General features: G+C 50.9%; 1 protein-coding gene across 8 annotated transcripts in view; it reads right to left on the reverse strand.

Annotated features, from left to right (window-relative positions):
• Positions 1-21,527, reverse strand: part of MVB12B (multivesicular body subunit 12B) — a 70,861-nt gene that overhangs the window by 15,019 nt on the left and 34,315 nt on the right. For 7 of the 8 annotated variants that reach the window (XM_086763738.1, XM_086763739.1, XM_086763741.1 and 4 more), the window contains one exon: positions 21,150-21,247. In XM_086763738.1, coding sequence (XP_086619864.1) covers positions 21,150-21,247 — 98 coding nt within the window. Of the gene's footprint in view, positions 1-16,958; positions 17,314-21,149; positions 21,248-21,527 lie in introns of those variants that run through there. The other variant, XM_086763743.1, reaches the window with a different exon arrangement.

Genomic DNA, 21,527 nt, shown 5'->3' on the forward strand with positions numbered 1-21,527 from the left:
CACACATTGCCAGTGACAGACAGGCATTGACACGTGACTGACAGCTCGTAGGAGTTACTGCCGGCCTTCTCCTCCCTCTGACCTGCCAGTGGCTTCTCTCTGGTCGAGGCACAGCTGGGTTAGTCCCCACCACGTCAGGAACCCAACGAACCCTCCCTGCTCTATTCATATACAATTTCACAGTCTCTATTTTGAGTCTTCCAATTTGGTCTAGCTACCGAAACAGGACAGTATTTGAAAGTGAAAACAAATACAAACCGTTTAGGAGGACAGGCATCTACTCACCACCACCCCCCAGAACCACCTGGGCCACCTCGGAGGTGTCTGAGCGGGAGGGTAGGGAACACACCTGGCCGCAGTGAGCTGGCCCTCCCAGAGCAGGGTGGAATGAAAACAGAGACCAGGGCCAAGCACCCTCCCCAGCCCGGCTGCTGCCAGCACAAACTCAGCGGTGAGCAATGGCCCTCAATCACTGGCAAACCACATCTGGAGGGTGGGAGGCAATGGAGCGTGAGGACGCGCGCAAGGACGCGAGGCTGGCACGCGGCACAGCCTCCTGTCACTGGGCCAGGCGCTCTGCAGCACAACCTGAACCATACCAAGGGGACTGTGCATTTCTATTGTCTTGTATGTTCTTCTTAGACTGTGCAATGGTGTTTAGTGTTTCTGTCTTGCTACCACCACCTCAGAACCCTCACAGAAAGCCTCCCACAAGACGCGTCAATACAAGGGAGACACTTATTTTTAAAACACGTAACTCAGCGATTTCCACACAAGACTGAAAAGGGCACGTAGCTAAGGCAGAGCGCAGCCCCAAACACACCCGCTTCATGTCAGTTACATCTTTAACATTTCAACTCTCTAAATTTCAGCTCTGAAAGAAGTAAAAACTTCAAACTAGAGCAAATTTAAGCCCTGAAATGCCCTCAAGTAATCCTCAAATAGGGTTTTCTTTCACAAAGCATCTGCAGCCACAAACCCCGCGTTTCTCTGCCTGCTGTTTGTAACTTCCACCAGCACCAGAGACTTACCACGGCAGTGATTTAATACGGGTTACTTAGGAATACTTAGCATTTTACATTTGCTTTGTATACGTTTGACTTTAAGAGCCCCCTCTGCTGGAGTAACTTCATTACCAAAGGTGCTGTGTGGCAGCCCCAGCGCTACATGAGACAAAAGGGAACAGATGAAAAGCAGCATCACCAAATCCAGGAAGTTTTGAACCTGAAAGACCATCTGCATTCGTTATCCCGACAGAAACCTGCTTTGATCAGTCACATGCCGGCTTTGTAAAGCAATTTAAAGAATAAGCCACGATGAGCGCGCACGTTCCCCGGAGCTCCCCCCGGACTGCTCCCACCCGTCCTGGGGTCCCTGGCGCTCCAGCCCTCCCGGAGCTCGGCGCTGCAGAGCACAGCAGCGGATGAAAGCAGGGCGTGCCAACAGCTCAGCAGCGCAATTAGCACTCTCCTAAACAAACGAGCTTCAACAGAGCTGTAATTAAGCAGGCCTGTAATTAAGTATATGCCCTTTATCATAACAATCATGCTTAAAAATGGCATGATGCATGGAAGTGTGTTATTAATGCTGCACTCCCAAAGCGCAGGAGCCGGTGTCAGGCCCGTCGCAGGCTGCTGGTAAAATGCATTACAGGGAGAAATCGGAAAGCAACACGCTCCTTCAGCGGCTCTTTTCACAGCCAGGCACCGGGAGTCACAAGGACTCAGACACCAATTCAGGAAACTTTAGGCAAATACAAGGCCGTGCTGCCACAGCCAGCCACCTCCGCCAGCGCCAGAGCGGCAGCGTCGCCGCTTCGCCCCACGGCGGGGCCGGGCTGCGGGAGCGCGTGGCGCCAGCTCTTTGGGTGCTGCAGGCAGACAGTGGGGACCCCCCAGGACGTGTGGGGGGCGGCCGCTGCCGCTCGCCTGTGCTCACAGGCTGAAGGATGGCCCCGGACAAAGGTAATGCTGCGGAGGAAGGACACCTCGTCGTCAGAGGTGCCCCCAGTGTCTGGACACGGGTGCCATTGCTCCCACCCTGCACCGCGAGACAGTACGCAACTGCTGTTTACAGCAGCCAGTTAATTTCATAATAACATTAAATGAAACCAGAACTGTAGGAGGCTTTTAATTCCATATCCCTTGTTCTGATGCTGTGCTGTAAATACACATCAGCAGCAGCCTCTGATTACTCCCTTTTTCTATTTTTTTTTTTTTCAATCCTGTTGCTTTTGAAGCATTCCTGGAAGTCTCTGATGAGCAGAGCGCTGTGCTAAGATTCTGCCCGGTGTTACCCGTTTCATGGGCAGCATCAAAACTGACCAGCCAGGCTCTGGCCTGGAGCTGCAGCTCTTGTTTTAGTCTGGTCAAGAGCTGTCCAATGCTCCTTGATGTCAACTTCCGCCACGCTGGAGACCAGCGGACAGTAACTCAACGGGATAAGAGAAGCTGGTGCTGGCGAATGATAAGTACAACTCTTTCCAAAGGCCACACATACCAATTCAGAACAGAAAAGGTGGGCAAGGCCCCATGTTTACAGCATTACCACCATACCACTACACGGTAAGCTCCCGCACTGACCCGCAAAGGTTCTAACATCTTCAAAGTGCTGTAACTAAAATATTTTTAAAGACCTATAAAACGTTTGCACCTTGGACGTTTCACTGACAGCCTCCTTGCACAGGTAGGCAAAGCGTCTCTCGCCCTGCACTGCTGCGAGCAGAAACACCACCTCCGCCTTCCCGTGGCAGCCCCAGCCCTAGGGCGGTCACAGCCCCAGTCCCATGCCGGAATTGCCGCTCGCCCGCAGCGCGTCACCTGCCGGGAGGACGCCCGGGGCCTGGCGCGGAGGGGCTGAACCCGGAGGCAGCAGGTTCTCCTTATGCAACTACACCCACAGCCCCTGCAACAGATTAGGGAGGTGCCTGCGCTATTCTCCCCCAAAACAACAGAATTAAAAGGTATTTCAGGAAGAAAAATGTTTTCAATGGCTGTTTGCTATCTCCCAGGAGCAGCTCCTCCCGGGGGGTCACATCCAACTAGCCCAGTCTCTGCAATCAGGTCAAAGGGCCAAAAGGAGCCAGTGGCCAGAACCGCGCTCCTAAAAACAAGCCCCGAAGGACAGGGTCCCCACGAACCCCCGACGGCAGCCGGGAGGAGGCCGGACCTCTCTGGTGAGGGGCACCCGAACAGGCTCCGGAGCCACCCCTTGGTCGGTGCAGGACCACCAGAAAGTACAACCAACTTCTAACTGGTGGCTACTTCTTTATAATTCACTAAGACTCACTCTCGGCCTTTAAAGGGCAGGCACAAAACCGTGCTCTATAAATACAACTTGTTAGCTCGCTCGGAAATTCTCCCTTTAATCTGGAAAAGTACTGCCACCCTCCCCTAAGCACGCGATAGATGCTGCCTTCTGCACTGTAGACTCCAGCTAAATCTCAGTTGTCAAATTAGTAATTCATCTTTCTTGAATAACTATATTTTTAGCAAAGCTACCAGATTTAAATAATCAGACCTGCCAATGCTACCCTAATTTGAACACGCTGACGAACTTTCACAGGCAGCATCAGCTAACATAATGAGTTTCTGGATGACAAAGAACTTCAGACCGTAGTTCTCTACACTACCCAGCGTAATAAGCACTTGTTCTTTTCTACAATGCGCACAATAAAAGAGGAATCTAAATAATAATTGCTGTAATTATCTTGAAAAATATGCGGTGATTAATGGTGATTATGAAAATCTGTATAATTGTTCATTGAAATCTCCCATGATCAGATGCTTTCTTGAACAGCCGTTAATGAAGAACTCGGGAACACAAAAAGCATCAAAACCCAAGCCAAGCTCCTGGCCGTTTGAAGCGCGCGAGGCGCAGACGCCCGGCTCGGCGCTCACCCCTCCCGTGAACTCTCTGCAAGAGGTTCCGAGATGTCCACGATGTGACGCAAATGTCACCGTGGTTCAAAGCACGAAGTTCAACCTGTTATTTATGCAAATAATTAATTACTCTTGTATCCCACTAGCAGTTTGTCATGACACATTAATGACTTGATAGACTTCTATGAACTAGTGAACACAGGACAGCAGAGCGCTTTTATCGTCATTTAATTTAAAAACGATCCTGTGTGAAATTATCTAGTCGTGAGTGATGGAAGCATAAAGAACAGACTCAGCAAAGCTTCTTTCGGATCATTGCTTTATTAATGGTAACGTCAGGGAAATGAAAAATGCTAACATTGTCATATTTAGCTCCTGGGTGTAGATGAATAGCTGCCTCAGTGCTCGGCGGGCTCAGTTTGCACACTGCAGCGTGCGCTAATTCTTCACACCACTGTTGTGGGGACAGGCAGCCGTGGAGTTCACACACCTCGCCTCCCAAGGAAATAACAGCTGGTTCTGCGTTTAAACTCTCACCAAAAGCTTTTACAGCTTTGCATTTCTTTATTGCTATTTTTGCATGGCCTTTTACACTTGAATTTTCAACTGCTGATATTAAAGATATTTAAATAAATAAATCCCTTGCAAGACATCTCCCTGCACGACTCTCAAAACGAAGCACTGCTAGTCCAAACCAACAAAAACCGCAACGCTGGATGTACTATTGCCACCTTCACAATTTAAATCACCTTACATTTTAGAGATGGCTTTCTGTAACACTGCAAAAGCCTTCAGATCTTCCCCAGACATGGAACACTTGCAGTGTTTATGTTTTACCAGATTAATATTCCATAAAGCAGCCTGCAGCAACACCATCAAACCAGCAGAGCTCACCTGTTTGGAGAAAACATTTCCAGCCAAATGACGCTGGAGGAGACGACGTCTCCGCATTTCCATTGGGAACGTGGAAGTGGGTGAGAACCAGGGGGCTGGCACACAGCGCAGGCTGTGCCCGGTCCCCCAGGCCGAGGAGGACAGGAGATGGCTCTCACCACCAGAAGCGGTGCCCTGCGTGGGGCGAGGCCGTGACTCGGTCACAGTCACCCACAGCAGATGGAGACGGCTCTCCCTCGGTGACCACTCCCTGACTGCAACTCGAGGGGACAGCGCCAGGCTGGCGGCTTCCCAAGGAACAGCACAGGGACTGCCCAAGGGCACGCAGGCTGCCAGGTCCACCACCCGCCCATCTCTGCCAGCGGCACGGCCCTTCCCGGCCAGCCGGGGCTCACACCGCCGGCCAGGTCGGCTGACCGGCCGTGGGGAGCTGCTGGGAGGGCACCGCGCGGGCCAGGCCCTGCTCTCCGGCACCGCAGGCGCTGCATGCGGAAGAGCCCCTGGGCATGGGCTCCCAGAGAGGGACCGGGAACATCCCTGCCTCGTGCCCCTCAGCCCCTGCCTGCCCGCCACAGCCACGCACTCGGCACGCGCAGGCAGCTCTGGCTCCCGTCCGCACCTCTGCTTTCCCCCAAGCGCGCCGGCGCGAGCTGTGCGCGCTGAGCCTTCACACCCGTGCGCGGAGGGTGGCACAGGACACCTGCAGGAACCCAGGCGCGTTGTGCGATCTCAGTATGGGGGAAGTCACTCAGAAGTATGGAAAAAAGTGTTTTACAGCAGTCTGCAACACATCAAGAAAAGGATGCAAGCTTTTCAAAACAAACCATGCTCTCCGTAATGCACAGCTAAGCCTCCTACTTCTGTATCTCTGTACACAGCGATTTAAATAGCAGCCCAAACAGTAAACATGTGTGTGTGTACGCTCTGTGCTACCGTGCGCCAGGTCCCAGACGGAACACCACCGCTCTGCGTTTCCAAATCACTAACGATAGCAAAACCTCTGGGGAAACAAAAGCAAACTCTCCCGCGAGCCGCTGCCAAGCCGGCTGCAATCGGGAACGCTGCAACGCCGCAGGCTGCATGCCCTGCCTGCAGACACTGTCCCCCGCACGCACACACTTCTTCATTTCATAAAGAAAAGTACCCAGATATTAAGAAGATGACCGCATTTCCTCTGGCTCCCCTCCAGTCCCTTTTCAGCCTACCTAGAGCAGCCCTGCAGCACAGACCTTCGGAGCAGGGGCACGCAGAGCTGTCCCAGCCCGGCAGGCCACCGTGAGGTGACAAACCAGCTGCAGCCCGGCGGCGGCCCCAAGACATATTGCAGCCTACACCGTCACTCGGGCTCGCCATCTGCGCCGCTCCCGCAGCGGCCACCATCCTCGGCTGCGCCAAGGGCAGCGGTGGGTTGCTGGCTCTGCACAGCCCCTCGTTAGTCGAACACGCTGACGAGAGGAGACCAGAGCAGACGGGACCGTCCCGTGCTCTGCTCGAGCGAGCAGTGCCACACCTTAGCAGGCAGCGCTGCACGGGCTCTGCCCTGGAGGTGCCCCAGCAGCTGCAGCCCCGCGCCAGCCCGCAGCCGGGGCCGCAGGGCTCAGCCTGTCACCCCTCCCCGTGCTCAGCTCCGCTGGACCAAGGCACAAGCCCCAGCCCAAGCTCACACCAGCGCTGAGCAGGGAGCAGGAGCTCGCCCCAGGGAGCTGTGGCGGGGCAGCAACCTGGCTGGGCGGGCGCCGGCCCCCTGCCCCGCATCCAGGCCCAGGCCAGGCAGTGGGACGGCGGCAGCGCCGAACCACATGGCACTCGGCGCAGGGAGCGGGCGAGCAGGGGCCTCCTGGGCTGTGGAAGGAAACCTCCGTGATGGGAAAGGTTTACAGCTTTCCTGTTCGTCTTGAAATGACTTTGATTAAAAAACCAGACGTGGGCTAAATTTTCATTTTTGCTAATTTGATTGTCAGCCTTGATTTTCTCCGTTTCCTGCATAGCTCACTACACAGCACAATTAGTTCTTTACTGCTAGATCAAGCCACGAAAACACTCGAGAAAATACTCCTGGTTTTGATTATTTTCTTTTTTAAATAAAGTGAAGGTTAAGTACTGCACGGTGACGGCTAAGTGGCACCTCAGCGCTGCGGCTGTATCAGCACCAGAAAACATGGAGAGACTTCAAACAAGCCCTTCAAATTGCAAGTGTTTAGGAGCTCTTGATTTTATTATTTTTTAATAAAATGTCTCCTTTGAAGTCTCCGCACCACACTAAACTTCAAAGATCACACCTAAGCATGTGCTACTTCCAAGCAACAACCCTTAATTAATTAGACCAGAGCAGATACAAACCAGGGCACTGGCGAGGGGCCATGGCAGGGCCGGGGCAGGTCCCGCTCGAGGACAGGGCGGCGAAGCGCAGGCACTCCTCAAGCCTCCGCACGCGGGCCGCCGCGCTGAAGAGAAACACAGACGCTTTTCAATTACTTTCAGCTCTAGCTGTAACGATAGACAGACTCCTTGGAAGTCATTAAAGATGTAATGTCTACCGTAGAGAGGCAGGGAGGCGCAGGCAGGCAGGACTCTGGCTGGAGCGAGCAGTTGCAAAAAGCATCTCGGGCAGCACCCACAATAGCTGCAGTGTTCCCCGGCCGGCAGCCGTAAATTTCTCCCTCTTGATGAGAGAAACATCCTGTTGGGTAAGGGCTGCTTCCTTCCAGCACTGGTGTTTTTTGCAGCTCAGTCATTTCAGCATTGCCGGTCGGGAGCAGGGTGTATTAAAGAAACACACTGCATTTTGTTACAATACTGGCCCTGGAAGCTCTGGTTTTCCTTTGCTGAGACACCACAGGGGTGTGATTTTGTACAACAGGGGCAGGGAGGCTGTCACTGCAAGGGTACCGGGCTCTCCAACTCGGAAACCTCTCTGGACAGGGGCCAGGCCACCGGGCAGTGGCAGATGCTCACGTGTGCAATGACGGCTGCGATCCTGCCCAGCACCGTGCAACCTCCGGCTGTGCACTGGGCAACCAACATCTGTCCCACAGGGCTCCTGGGGGAGATAACGGTGCACAGCGCCCTCTCTTAACATGGTTCTGTTTTAACGGACATCAGTTTTTTTTAAACACAGAGGCACCTTTTTGCTTCCAATAAAAGCAGGGGAAAGAAGATGGACCAGCCGTCCCAAAAGCACCGTGCTCTCCAAACCACAGGCACTCCTAAAGTGGATGGAAAGCAGAAACTCATCACAAGTACAGCTACAAAGGCCAGTGGGACCCCCATCTCCTGCCTGACGCACAGAACGTGCTCCCACCGCCCCGCAATGTAATTCTTATTTAGCCAGAAGAGCCTTGACAAGGACCCACTGCTGAAGTCTCCGGCACAGGCGAGGACGGCAGTACGGCCCAGGCGACATCTGCGCCGCACGAGATATCGCCCAGCTGCAGGAGGCTGCACCCAGCGCTGAGGTTCGGGGAGTCGCAACGACACGGAGAGGTTTGCCTGTCCTCCCAACAGCTGGGCCACGGAGCCACGGCCCCACAGAGCCAAAAGCTCTCCTGCAAGAGGAGATCCACCGTGCCACTGCACAGCAGCTCAGGATCTGGATCTCCTAACGTAATCTAATTTTTAAGTGCTCAGAGTCATTAGTGGAGCCACATATTTCTATCAGGTAAATTTCATTCGCATATGCAAATTACATCTAAATACACTGCACCATTAATATGATCACTAATTACATAATAATAGTCACCAATCTCCACGCAGATCAAACTTACAGTTTTGTAGCTATTAAGGAAATTGTGCTTTGTAATTAAGATAATCCTCATTTCCAGATGCTAATTAACTATATAATAATTAGCTTCTTTTGCTAATGCAAATTAAGTATTTTCATCCTTATTGGTAAAAGAGTTGCTTATCACTTAAAAAAAAAAGAGACAACCTAGAAATAATCCCTCCTTCCCATAAAGGTGAAAAGGTAACTCCATTTTTATCAGTCTCATTTGTGAATGCAAATTAGCCCTGATTAATCAAGTCACAGACAAAGCGCCCGCCTCGTAGCACGGCCGGCCGGAGCCTCCCTCCTGCCCTCGGAGGACAGGCGCCATGGCGGCCCGCAGGAACGCCCAGCTCCCGGACCCGGGCGCGGCGGGGAGCGGCCGTGAGCCCCGCTGCGGGACGCGCTGCCCGGCCGGGCAGGGGACGGGGCGCAGCCTCGCGCTGGTCCCACCCTGCTTCCCCAGGCGCGAGGAGCGCGGCGGGCGCGAGGCCCACCTGCAGCGGGACGGCCACCCAGCGCCAGCCTGGCCGCCGCGGCAGGGCTCGGCCTCGGCTGCAGCGCATCCATCATCCGCTAAACCAATCCACCCGCTCCGCACCACCATTTGTCATTAATTATGCTAATCAGCAAACCATTACTCTCTGATGACACCACAGCACTTATTAGCTAGTTATGGCTTTTCAAAAGCACAGCTTATTGTGCATGCAAGCGCCGCGCATATATTAGCCTACAGGGAAGAAAAGTCCAATTATGAAAAGAAGAAATTTGCTATTATCTCCTTCTAACAAACCAATTTAGTAATTATAAAAGTCTCTGAACTCAGAAGGATTTCTTAAGAAGAGCTGAGTGATGAAACCAGAGAATTTTGTTTGCAATAACTTTCTGGGTTGGAACTGAAGTGACAGTGGGGGAATGAACGGGTTTTATGATCCTAATTACGATTCTTGCATCTTAACTCCAGAAGATAAAAAAGCAGAATTTATGTACAAGCACGACTGTGTTTGGCTCTTTCCTTACAGCGCGCGATTTATTTATTGTAGGAGATACACAACCAAATTCAGTGAGGGGTTACAGATATTTACGCAGGTCTAGCCTACTCTCGCCCTGCAGTTTTCACCACGGTTACCGCCTGCCCAGGCCCTGCACGCCCAGGGGACGACGCAGGGTGAGTGGGTCTGACCGGCCGGGCCCAGAGGAACGCGCCCGGAGCGCGCAGCAGCCAGCGGGGACCCGGCCCGACGCCGGCAGAGCCGAGCAGGCTGCAGAGGGTGTCGGAGGGCACAGCTGAAGAGCAGCCTCTTTGGAGCACCCAGCTCATTTACAATTCCGGAGTTGTTTTGCTTGCTGCGAGAGGAATACCACTAGTTTTAGAAGCTTAATATGTGTTAAGAGCTCATTAATATCATCAGAGTAAATGGGCCTATTAAAACATCTTTAAGCAATATCTGAACATAAATCTCCCTAAACTATATTTAATGACTGTACTTAAGATACATTATATGCAAGTCTTAATGAGACATTAGATAGCATTTTGAAGATTAAAATTAAGGAATCCATATAAAGTCTGTCCACTTAATATAGCCTTAAGCTACACTGATGAAAAGCATTACTACCAAATTATTACTTCATTAGAACAAATATTTTCTAATAATTTCTGATTTATGCCATTAGTTGTCTCCATATATATTATTCGTATATATACAAAACAATTTCCTAGTTCTGCAGGAGACGTGAGAAATTTTGAACTTTCTAATGGCTGAGTTAGTTACTTGTCTTTTTCCTACTGAGTTAAAATAAGCACTCCTTATAAACGTCCATTTACTGTACCCCCACTTTTCTAGTGTAATTGGAGATTTCAATTCCATTAACCACAAGGTCACTTTGGAAACATTTGCTGTTGTGCTCGCCCAAGACCGGTAAGACACCTTGGCCCCTGACCGTCCCTTCAGCCCCCACAGAGGTGTAAGCGCGGTGGCGCAGAGCCCCCGGGACGAAGCCCGTCCCAAGGGACGATCAGACCCTCGCACCGCGAGGCCGCCCGCTGCGTCCGGGGGCAGGCGTCACAGCCGCGGGGCTGGCTCCAGGAACACAAACTGTCCAGCGGCAGGGCAGCAGCGCCAAGCAGAGCGCCTCACACCAGCCCGCGGCACAACAAGGGACGGGACGCAACGCCAATGCTAACCGGGGCCTGGTGTTCCTCCTGGACAAACCCGCGGCAGCGCGTGACCGCCCATCACGCGTCCCGGCTGCTCTGGCAGGGCGCAGAGCTGCTGTGGGAGCCCCCACCCACAGCACGCCCGCGGGATGGGCGCCCACCGCTGGGACCCGGCACAGCCGGGACAGCGAGGCAGCGGGACGCCTCCCCCAGCAACTGAGTCACTGCCAAAACGAACAGCAATAACCTTATTAGCAAGAGGGCTTTATGTGGGGTTTATTTTGTACAAACAGCTTTTCATTAGATAAATGAAGCCCAACCACCTTTAGAAATTTTTTCAATTACGACATTACGCCATTGAGATATCCAGATGACGAGAATCAGGGAAAACACCAGTGACATCTCCTGACAGGAGTCAGAGCACGCTGCCTGGATGAGTGCTCCTCCCAAGAAAACACAGCCTAGCCACACCACTCATTTAAAAAAATCCTCCTTTATGCGATGAAATCTGTAGCAACAAGGCTATTTCCATTTGTTCTGCCCAAGTCTTCTATCCAAAAGAGAGAACATCTCATTGTAACAACTTTGCATTTTTAACTGTGCAAATTAAGCATTCTTCATAAATAACAGCCTGGTTTTCTGCACTAGAACTCCTTTTTATTAGCAGCACAGTAACGAACAATGAGCAATGTGTTCTATTATTCTTTGTCAAATCACAGAATGCTACATTAGAATAACTCTGCTGGTCAATGTAATATAGTAGATTAAATTCAACTTCTGTGCAAAAACCACTGTAAAACAGCATGATAAGAAGGCTATAAAAAAATTTAATTTTACTCCAAACTCCATCAGAAAAAAAAAATGGTGTGAAAAGTAATTTTGCATAATCAGTACACGCCATCTGGAACAATTAACCGATTTCTATAGAACTATGAGGATCAGTCATATCTGCTTATTAAAGATCAGAAATTATACAAGTAATAAATCCTTGAAAAAACTAAGCATACTCCCGCCTGTCAACGCTATTTTAACTTCAAATACTGAAGAACGCCTGATAAGGCTGAAAAGAAGAGATTAATATATGCAAATTACATCCAGCATTTAAAATCCCCAACAACTGTCTCCGGTTTTCCGTCCCTTATTGCTGCCTTTATGTTTTATTCATACACCGACTCACCTGTCACTTCATAAGCTATAATATTATGGGGGTATTATTAAACAGCATAAAGCCGTGCTTTAATTGGAAAGCTTCATTGCATTTTCCAATTATTTGGAGTAAATTAAAAGCAGATGCACATAGTTTAATAAGGAGTCTAATATCAGTTCCGGGAAATCAAAATTCATTGTCATTACTGTGCCGTGATAGTTTTGCAAACTGTACTCAATTTCAGAGGTTTTGAAAAGAAAATCTGTCTATGCAATCTGTTAATTGTCATTCAGTTAATAACTGTTTAAATATCCAAACCACAGAGCAGCTTCCTACTTAAAAAAATAAACTATGGCACTCAAAAAGCACAACAAACACAGCGCAGCGCACCTCAAAGGTTGTGCTCCGCAGCAGCCGGCGAGGTCCCGCCAGCTCGTCCCCCTCCAGCAGCCGGGCTCCCACCACGCCTGCTGCTGGGCGCGCAGAGCGGGGCAGAGCAGCACCCTGCCCTGGGCACACGCCATCACCGGCGTCCCCGCGGCGTCACCCCCTCTCTCCACGCAGCCCTGCTCCAGCCGCCGCTCACTTCCGGATGCTCCCTGCACGCCCCGCCGGCTCAGGGCCGCTGGCGTCAACACCTTGGCCACCGCCCACGCCAGCGGGATGCAGCGGCCCTGCCCCAACACCTGCTCAGACACAACGCCAGGCAGCGGGGCCGCAGCCAGAGATCGACACGCGGCTTCCTCAGAAGGAGACGTGTGATCTCAGGAAAACGGGCGAGATTTGTACGTCCGGTACGGCAGAGCAGAAGGCGAAGCTTCCGCAGCAGCCTGCAGCTTCGTGGGACAGCCGAGAACACGAGAGGAGGAGCAGTGCCACAGCCAGAGCTGTCACGCTCTCCTACAAGCACGCAAAAGCGAGATGATGAAGGTAAAGAGTGCCACTTTGGACGACAGCCGGTTAATCAGAAAAAAGTTATACAGGCGGAGAACTGATGGCTTCACCTCTCACCATTTGGGCCAAGCCTACCTGAGCGCAGCACACGACGTGGGACGGTACAGCAGCACACACGCAGAGTCTGTATAGCACACATGAGCTAATTTAATAAAAAATACTCTTTTTTGAATCTCATCAAATATAGTATTAAGTAACACTTACATTTCCCTTTCTGAAACGCACAGCTGCAGCATTTCAGATGAGACTTCCGTCTCCCTGAACGGCTGGATATTAATAGAGCATTTTACATTGTGAAGATTATCCAGGTATTCAGTCCAAAGACTGGAAATTGCAGCAGGGCAAAGGACAGGCTGACTTTAATCACAGCCTCAGTAAAGAGGCTTCAGTGCAGAATAAAGCTTGTGTCACAACTTGTCTGGTTTTTGGACCATCCTGATTAAAATTCAGTTGCACAAAAAACGACTTTAGTTCTGCTTCTATTCTTAAGAAGCGCGAAGAACGTACGCATGGCAGTCTGGATCGACAGTAAAATGTAGCACAGGGCCTCCCCCTTCAGAGAGCAGAGCGTGCGAAAGCACACGAACATAGGAGGGTATCGCAACACCACCAGAAACTAGGCTGGAAGATGAAGATAAAAGCAATTCTTGTGCAGTGATCCAAAAAATAGCATCTTTCTTTTTTTCAGAATTACCTGTTTTAATAAAGCAGACACACTGTGCCAAGCGAACCGGTTAATTATCTGCAAAAATGATGACGCAAAACAATAGTTTGCAAAAATAAATGACTAACCTCTGATTAAAACGTCTGTCCTCATTACATACAGATAAAAGATACAGTATCCTTTAAAAGAAAACGCACGCTGAAGAGAAGGAAGTGGCAGTTGTGGCATAGATAACCTGACATTTTGCAACAATAAAGAAGGTGACATATGGGCACTGAAACGTAATGAAATCTTCAATTTTTCTTCCATTTCTTAATCTAGAAAGACCTCTGAAAGAGACTTCTTTTGTCATTTAAAGAAAAAAGAAAAAGAAAAAAAAAAGAAAAGGGGACATGCAACAAGGCATTTCTGAGTCACGGGCTGAGCACTGGAAAAACAAAGCTGCCAGCACCCACCGCGGGCAGCCCACCCCCCGGCCTCGCAGCGGTCGCTGCCGCCGGGCTCTGCGGCCACGCGCGGGCCTCCGAGCGGAGCACAGCCACGCTGAACAGATCAACTGAGCTGCAGAAAGGAAGGAGGAACCTGGAAGCAAACCGCTGCCATAGGAGAGGTGTGTGAAACAAACGCGTCCAACAAAGCCCCCCAGACAAATTACAACTCCCCTCTGCCAAGGCCTGCGTTATCCAATGCCGAGAAGCAACTTGGTTTCCCTCTCGGGAATCCCCTGGCTTTGATGTTTTTCCAGACCATTAACATCAGTTTCCACTCTCTCCGCTGCCTCCAGAGATCTGGATTTACCAAGCAGCGCGGGATGGACACCAAATCTCCCTGTTCTTCCGCAGGAGCTGAGGAGCGTCCCCTCCTCGCCCTCGCTGCCCCGGCCGGGCTCCACCACGCAGCCCCACCAGCACGCCTGGCCCCGGGCTCTCCTGCTTCTCCACAACAGCCTCGTGCTGGGAAAGTTTGCCTGGGTGACCCAGCAGACCAAACCCGGACTGGAACCTACATCTGCTAACACACTTCCCCCTACAGCTGCTGCCCCACCGTTCCACGTCACAACGGCAACCGCTTCGAGCGCCCGCCTGCCCCCAGGCGCCACCCACGGCCCCCCAGACGCCACAGCAAAGCCATCCCGCTGCCCCAGCACGTCACGGAGGTGGTTCTGACCTTCCGGTGAAGAGGTAAATAAATATTTAAATATAATAAAGAAATATTTGTACAATAATAAACACCTGTTTCAATAAATATTTACGTCTTTAAGGTAAATATTAAGGTAACAAACATTGGTGCACAACTCAAACATAAACAAATCGGACACCCGGAGAAAGTGACACAGTAACGGCTGCCCACCAAACCACGGCACGCCAGCCAGCACGCACCGGCCAACACCCAGCGGGCGCTCCGTCCCTGCTGCTCAGTCCAGCTTCTCTGGGAAAAATCCCTCACACAAGTAACTGTGTCGATAATGTGGCTAACAACAACTACTAAACCTTTTCAGATAAGCAACACACACAAAGGCACTGCTGCATCAAAGAACTGCTCTGACAACCCGCTGCTCCTGAGCAAGCAAATGGCAAACGTTGTTCTCGATCACCAGTGTCGCTTTATCAGCAGGGGAAGCACCTGAGACATTTTGGGATGCGACATCTAAGCTTCAATCCAGAGGACACGGCAATTTTCCTTTAAAGGAGAACGAAAACCTTCACCTTCACCTCAGCATCAGCAAAACTGATGAATGCTGGCATTTTCAGGAAACAGCAGCTAAAATCACAGATACAGCCTGAACGTTAAGGATTTAAGAGAAGCGGTGTTTGAACGGCGCGGAGCTCCAGGCAGGAGCAGCGTGCAGGGCTGCGGGCAGGCGGCACAAACACTTCACGCCCAGGCTCTGGCCCGGCACGGGGCGAGCAGCACGGCGTCCTGCTCAGCGCCCAGAGCTCCGGCAGGCGCGGCTGTGAGACGGGCTCTGCCCAGAGTCCCCGCGGCTGCTCCACGAGCACTCGCTGCAGATCTGTAACTGAGCGGAGAGCTCTTCACAAGGTATGAGACCGTTAAGCATATTTTCAAAACCAATTCAGTTAACTCTTACACAGTACGAACCACGTGTGCTTCTGGATCCTGTTCTGTTTCTATGGATGAACATGAGCTGAGGTACCAAACCTGTGGATGGCACATCAGTCTCTCAAGCTACCATCAGCTATCTCTAAGTACTTGAGCAAGTGTTTTAATACTTGACAGTTGGCAAGTATTATTCAAAAATACTACCAAACATACAGCAAAGTATGTTCTGCTTTTCTTCCGTCACCTTTTCAGCACAGCTTCTATGTTTAAGTGTTCAAAAAATGAAACTCGGTCCTGTCCAAGGGTAACTGTGATCATCCCGTTATCTCCAGATTTCTGCTAGAACAAAACCCTTGGAGACAGGATTATACGACTGAAGTTAGGTTTCTGGCTATGAGACGACAGCTGTAGCGGTATCTGTAGGTTCACACACTTCCTTCATACGCAGAATTGGTACAGGAGGCTCTCAGGACTTTGTGCATGCGTTCTGATGGGGCTGTGCAGAAGCAGCTGACACACCACACAACGTGATTTCTATCCCGGCAGTGGGAGAGCAGCTCAACAGAAGGTACGAGTACTGACTGTCCCATAGTCAAACTGCAGACAGACAAACACGTCTATCTGCAACACAACTCAGAAGATGGCTACAGTAAAATTTCAGGGCAGAACCAGACAACTCCACGCAGCACTGCGCAGGGTCACACATCAAAGCCAGCAACGGCTGGCCCACCTGACTTCAGCAGAGGAAGCCTATGCTGTGGGGAGGCACACAGCCTGGACCAGCTCCCAATGTCCCAGAAATCACAGCTGAGACCGTAAAAATCTCATTTCGCAAACTCCATCACTAGTTTCCAATGCAACATCCCGCCACATGCTCTGCAAGGTGTGTTAAGCCTTTTTTCCATCCCTAATCCTTTTCCCGAGACGAGTCGGTGGAGTACGTCTCAAACTGGCAGCTCGAAGCGATTCTGAGAGTGAAATCAAAGGTCGGAGCCGGTGCAGGCGTGCGGAGGCTCTGCCAGCTCCGACGGCAGAGCGCTGTCTCCCCTGCAGAGCAGGTCGCGCATGGCTGGCTGTGCAAGCTCTCCGCTGCCGGCCCCGGCCCCAGGCGGGAGACAGCTTTGCCTGCAATCACAATTTGAAGGGGGCTTTCAATGGGAGATTTTGTAATTCCAAAGATTTATGTTTCAGTGGCACTTACGCAGCAGAAAACTTATTGGAGGCAAGATCCCCAAGAGGGATCAGCATACTGGTCTGAAACACACTGTTTATTAACTTCGGAGCGCGCTACCGCGGTATTCGAGCCCATCCAATTAGTGAGGCCTGCAGGAGTATCTGCACTCCCGAATCTCCTGGTTTCTGAAGGGGTTAAAGCTTATTATTAGCATATAATTTACAGGTCCTTTCTCCCAGGAAAGAAATAATGCACAGTAAACGCCACATTCATTTTAATAATACATGTTACAGTCTGTGCCCAACATCTGCACAAAGGTAAAGCAGACAGATTTTTTTGACATGTCCCACTCTGCCATCCAAACACAGGCTTTTTGTTTCTTAAGTGACGGAAGGTTTAATCAAGAAAGCAGGCAATTCATCAATCGAAACAAGGCTGCTCACACCGCCCTGACAGCACACACATGGTTTTATACAGAAGAAACCTGGCCACCTGTCAGCAGCACCTTTTACATCAGGATATACAAATACACTGAGTGATCAATCCTCCAGCTCTTCCCATTCATTTCTGCGTTTTCTTATTATATTTTTCTTTATGCTAGATGTTGCGCTCATTCTCTGCAGGGATAGATGGGAGACAAGGTAAGCTATGGCTGTTTATACACTATCATAAAAATTTATATACCCTTAGAGTGACTTATTTCCCTTCTATTTGAGTACCATTATTATAAATAATTTTTCACTTCATTCAGGAATTTTCCCTGCGCGTTATTATCTGCGGCTGCCTGAGAGGGCTCCCTCTCTCCCTCACTGTCCTTGCAGCCCTGATAAGCCAGAGCAATATGCAGCCAGGAGATGCTCCAGTCTGAAATGAAGGCAGTATGCAGTCACAACAACATCTTAATTAAGCTGAAGGCCATGAAGAAAGACTATGCTGTGAAATACTGAGCAGTGTTCGTCGACAGGTCTGTCTGGAGCAAGGCATTCCTCTTCCAGCAGCTGCCCGTTCCAACATGCATATTAAACCTGTCAGCTCCTCAGCGCCGTGCTCCCAGCAGCACCCCAGAGACCTTTTGCAGATCAACTGGGAAGCCATTCTGTCTTTCGGTCTCAGGTGCACGGCACGGGGTGGGACCAAGGAGCCTGCTGGGCGCGGAGGGCGATGCCAGCAGCGCAAGCGTAAGCGCAGACAGCGGCGCTGTGCCGCACTGGCACGTGGCGGGCTCCCAGCGCGGGGCTGCGAGGTCCAGATGATCGTTTCCCATATGCACCTGGGGGGTCCTGTCAAGGACTGATTCGTTAGCTCGCTGTGCAAAGAGGAGTCTCCCTACCTTCCTGGTCACCCAGTGCTTCATTGCCAAGACTGGAAATGACACAGGGCTGGTCAAAAACAGTAATTCCTACTTTCAGGACCATTTTTATCTTGACTCCAGCTTTGTGCTAATAATTACATCACACACCCCAAGGAGTAACAAGACTGTTCCAGTGGCGATCTGGCAATTTCTGCCAAATGTATTTTGAGATACAGAGCAGGCTCAACAGTCAAAATTCACTCCACCTTCCCTAAACAGGCTGAACCCCAGATGGAAGTGTCATTTTCACTGACTACTGAGAAACTCTTGGGTGTGTACAGAGAATTGAGACCAGGCTGCAACTCAACTTCACCCTCCCTTCCCAAATACCCCATCCCATCCCCACCTCAGGAATTCAGACTCAGAGGCGACACCAGAACTGGAAGATGAGAGACCGTTCAGAATGGCTTTTGCTTCCCTGTGCCAGCACCAGGAAACCTTCTATTTTGCTGAGAGCCAAGAGAGGGAGCCCGCAGGCTTGACCACGTGCACGGCGGGACCAGAGAGGAGTCCGGCACCCCTCAGAGCCCCGGTCACCTCGCCCGCCACGCTGGCCGCTCGCCGCCGTGACTCGCACGCCTTCCACGCGCCCACATCTCCCCCGGTGCGGCGGGCCCCACGGTACACCGCAGCCAGGACCCCGCCGTGGCAAACCACATCCTGGCACAGCAATTAGGGACGACAGTGGAAGCACGTTAATAAATTTCCCGTTGCCATGGCACTGCAGCAAGGCACTCGCATTGCAGCGCAGATAAAATGGACCCGCTGCAAACTACACCGATGTAACAGGAAACTTCGGAACGGTTTCCACAGCGCGTCTGGGGGCCAATCTACCTCAGCAACATTTAAGCACGCAAAGGGCTCGCAGCACCTCATCACAGCTGCTGAAAAGGCAGCAGTGGTCAGAGTTCTGCACGAAGATCCCTGCCAATGCGCAGGATGTTTCATATGACAAGACCCTTTCTTCAGAACGGCTCGCAGCTGCAATAGCCATTACAGCACCCGAATGCACAACTCGTATAACACCACGTCTGGAGGAGAGCGTGCACTTGGGGCGGGGAGGGGGGGAAAGAGTTATAGACTTTGACTGAAACGTACTTGCGCAAACGTGGAGCCCTAACGCCATGCCTAGTTTTGCAGGCCTGCTTTGTGCTTTGCCTATAATTATCTAGTAAAGTATTCGGGTTCTTTGCAAAACAGGTCATCTTCCCAGGCTGCAGCCCGCAGGACGTCCTAGAGCAAGGTCGCTCTCAGTAACGCTCATGTGGAGTTGCTGCCTCGCTGTTTGCACATTTGATGCTTTCTCAGGAAAGTGCAGCTCTGTCCTCCGTGCAGGACTGTCTCGTGTGAACACAAGAACACGCCTTCCCTTACATTTCTACATCCATTTAGGGCAGGAGAGCAACAAAAACAAATTCTGACAAGAATTACGCAATTGTTATATTCCATCTATTTAGGAACCCGAAGCTGCGGTTTCAGTCAGAGATCACCTTTTAAATAACCCTTTGATTATGGTACATGAATTAATGCCATGTTCCCACGTTAGAAGTGTCACTCACTATTAATAGCAAGAACCTGTGAAAGGCACATTTTTGCCATCCTCTCTTCCCCGATTATGCACAAGCACTGCCTACTGTACAGCCCACCGAATCCACTGCTGCTTTTTCTGGGTTTCCAAACTGTCCTGAAAATCTCCTTCAGCCAGATGAAGGGATTGTACTTTCATTAAGTTTTGACAGAGTCAGGTTTAAAGCCAATATTTTTCTCCTCTTGCAAAAATGACATAACAAATAGAAAACCGTGGCTAAGTGTGATTCTACCATGCTTATCACAATATTTGTTCAGGTGTAACATTACTCAAAAAAAATAATCCTAAGGAAAACTCTTGCCCAGCAGCCGCACCCAGCTGAAGCAGAGAACATGAGCTAGCCCACCAGAGGCAGGTGAGACACACTGCTGTGCACAGCTGCGCCGAACACTCTCCTTTAGCTTGCAGAACCAAAGCCCTTGCTGTGGTTCATGAATAGCTTCCAGACCACACAGTTCAGCACGTCCAGGAGCGACAGGCTCCATGAGGTACAGCTCTGTAAAGCATCCCTGCCTCGCTCTTCCAGGGGCGTTCCTTCCTGGGCCCTGAGAACCAGGCTACATTCCGCTTTACCTCCCTTCTCCTTCAAGAAAGCAAACACTTAAAGGCAGGACCTCCGGAGGAGGAGCAGAGCTCGCAGGGATCCCAGCCCCAAAGTGAACCCACTGTGTGGTCCTGAGCACAGTAACAAGTGCCTGTACCTGCATGGGTGAAGGAACGGGCTTGATCCCCACCACTCTATTTAAATACACACTTTCCCTGCGGACTAGTACTAGTTAAAAATAAAAACCAGTTAAAATATTCATTGGTAGTTTTTTTCCACATTGACATCTGGAAGCTATCCCTAGCTCCAGCACTTGTATACTAGCCTGGAATGGGGAACAGGGGGAAAGCTGCAGCTGGAGAGACCAAGCGCGCATGTGCAAGCACACCTCTTAAAAATACTGCAGAACCTCCCCATATCCTAAAATCCAATTTCAAATTTGCCCTAATACTGGGGAAACAAATCTATACAGCACCAGTATGCAGAATATAGACATGGGAAAGAATAAAGATCTCATCTGTTTTTAATGTGTATGTTGAGCATAGTAAAGCACAGCGTGTAAGAAACTCGTCCTTGCCAGGCAGGACAGAGCTTCCTGCGACACGGGCAGAGATGTCTCTTATGGCTCACCTGTGAAGATCATGAAGACGACGAGGAGCAAAGTTTGTGTCAGTGTTGCTTTCCATCAGAGCTCTCACCCAGCACCTCTGTGGGCAGCAGCATCCCTCCCAGAGGGCTGCCATCTCCCCAGGGATCAGGAATGTTTGCTGCCAGTAACGAGTGCCTGGGCATTTCCTGGGGTCTCTCTGCACCCCTTCTGCTCCCCACACTGAAATGGCACTGAGGAAGAGCTGGACGTAGGGTTGACGGGTACCACACACCTGGCTGTTTGCGCAAGCAGGGCTGCTTTGCTCGGTTACATTTCTGACTGGGCAGAAGAGCAGGGAAATCACTGCGTGCACCGGCTTACCTGATATGGCATACAGATTAGAGTGCTGGTGCTCCAAGTCCAAGCGAGTGCTGTGGCTTTTCCCTCGAAAGCTGGCAGGAAGCGTTAGCGAGATATGCCTAAGGAAGAGAGACGAGAAACGGAGATGACGTTACTACAAGCGGAAGATACTGCTGCCGTCAGCTCGCTCCTACTGGACAATTCCGGCCAGGTGAAGCAGCAAGCACAGATTTTAACTTTGCCTGTGAGAGTCAGAGTGTCAGAGAGCCAGACACCATGAGGAGACTGAGGTGGTGATTCAGCCATCACAACCACGGGTGGTTTGGTAGCTTTACCTGCTCCTCCGTCCAGCTGTGAGCGAGAACGTCTACACCCTGGCGCAAGCCCCCTCTGCCCCGC

Source organism: Chlamydotis macqueenii, chromosome 20 (genome assembly GCF_036417535.1).
Source record: "Chlamydotis macqueenii isolate bChlMac1 chromosome 20, bChlMac1.mat, whole genome shotgun sequence".
NCBI classification, from domain to species: Eukaryota; Metazoa; Chordata; class Aves; order Otidiformes; family Otididae; genus Chlamydotis; species Chlamydotis macqueenii.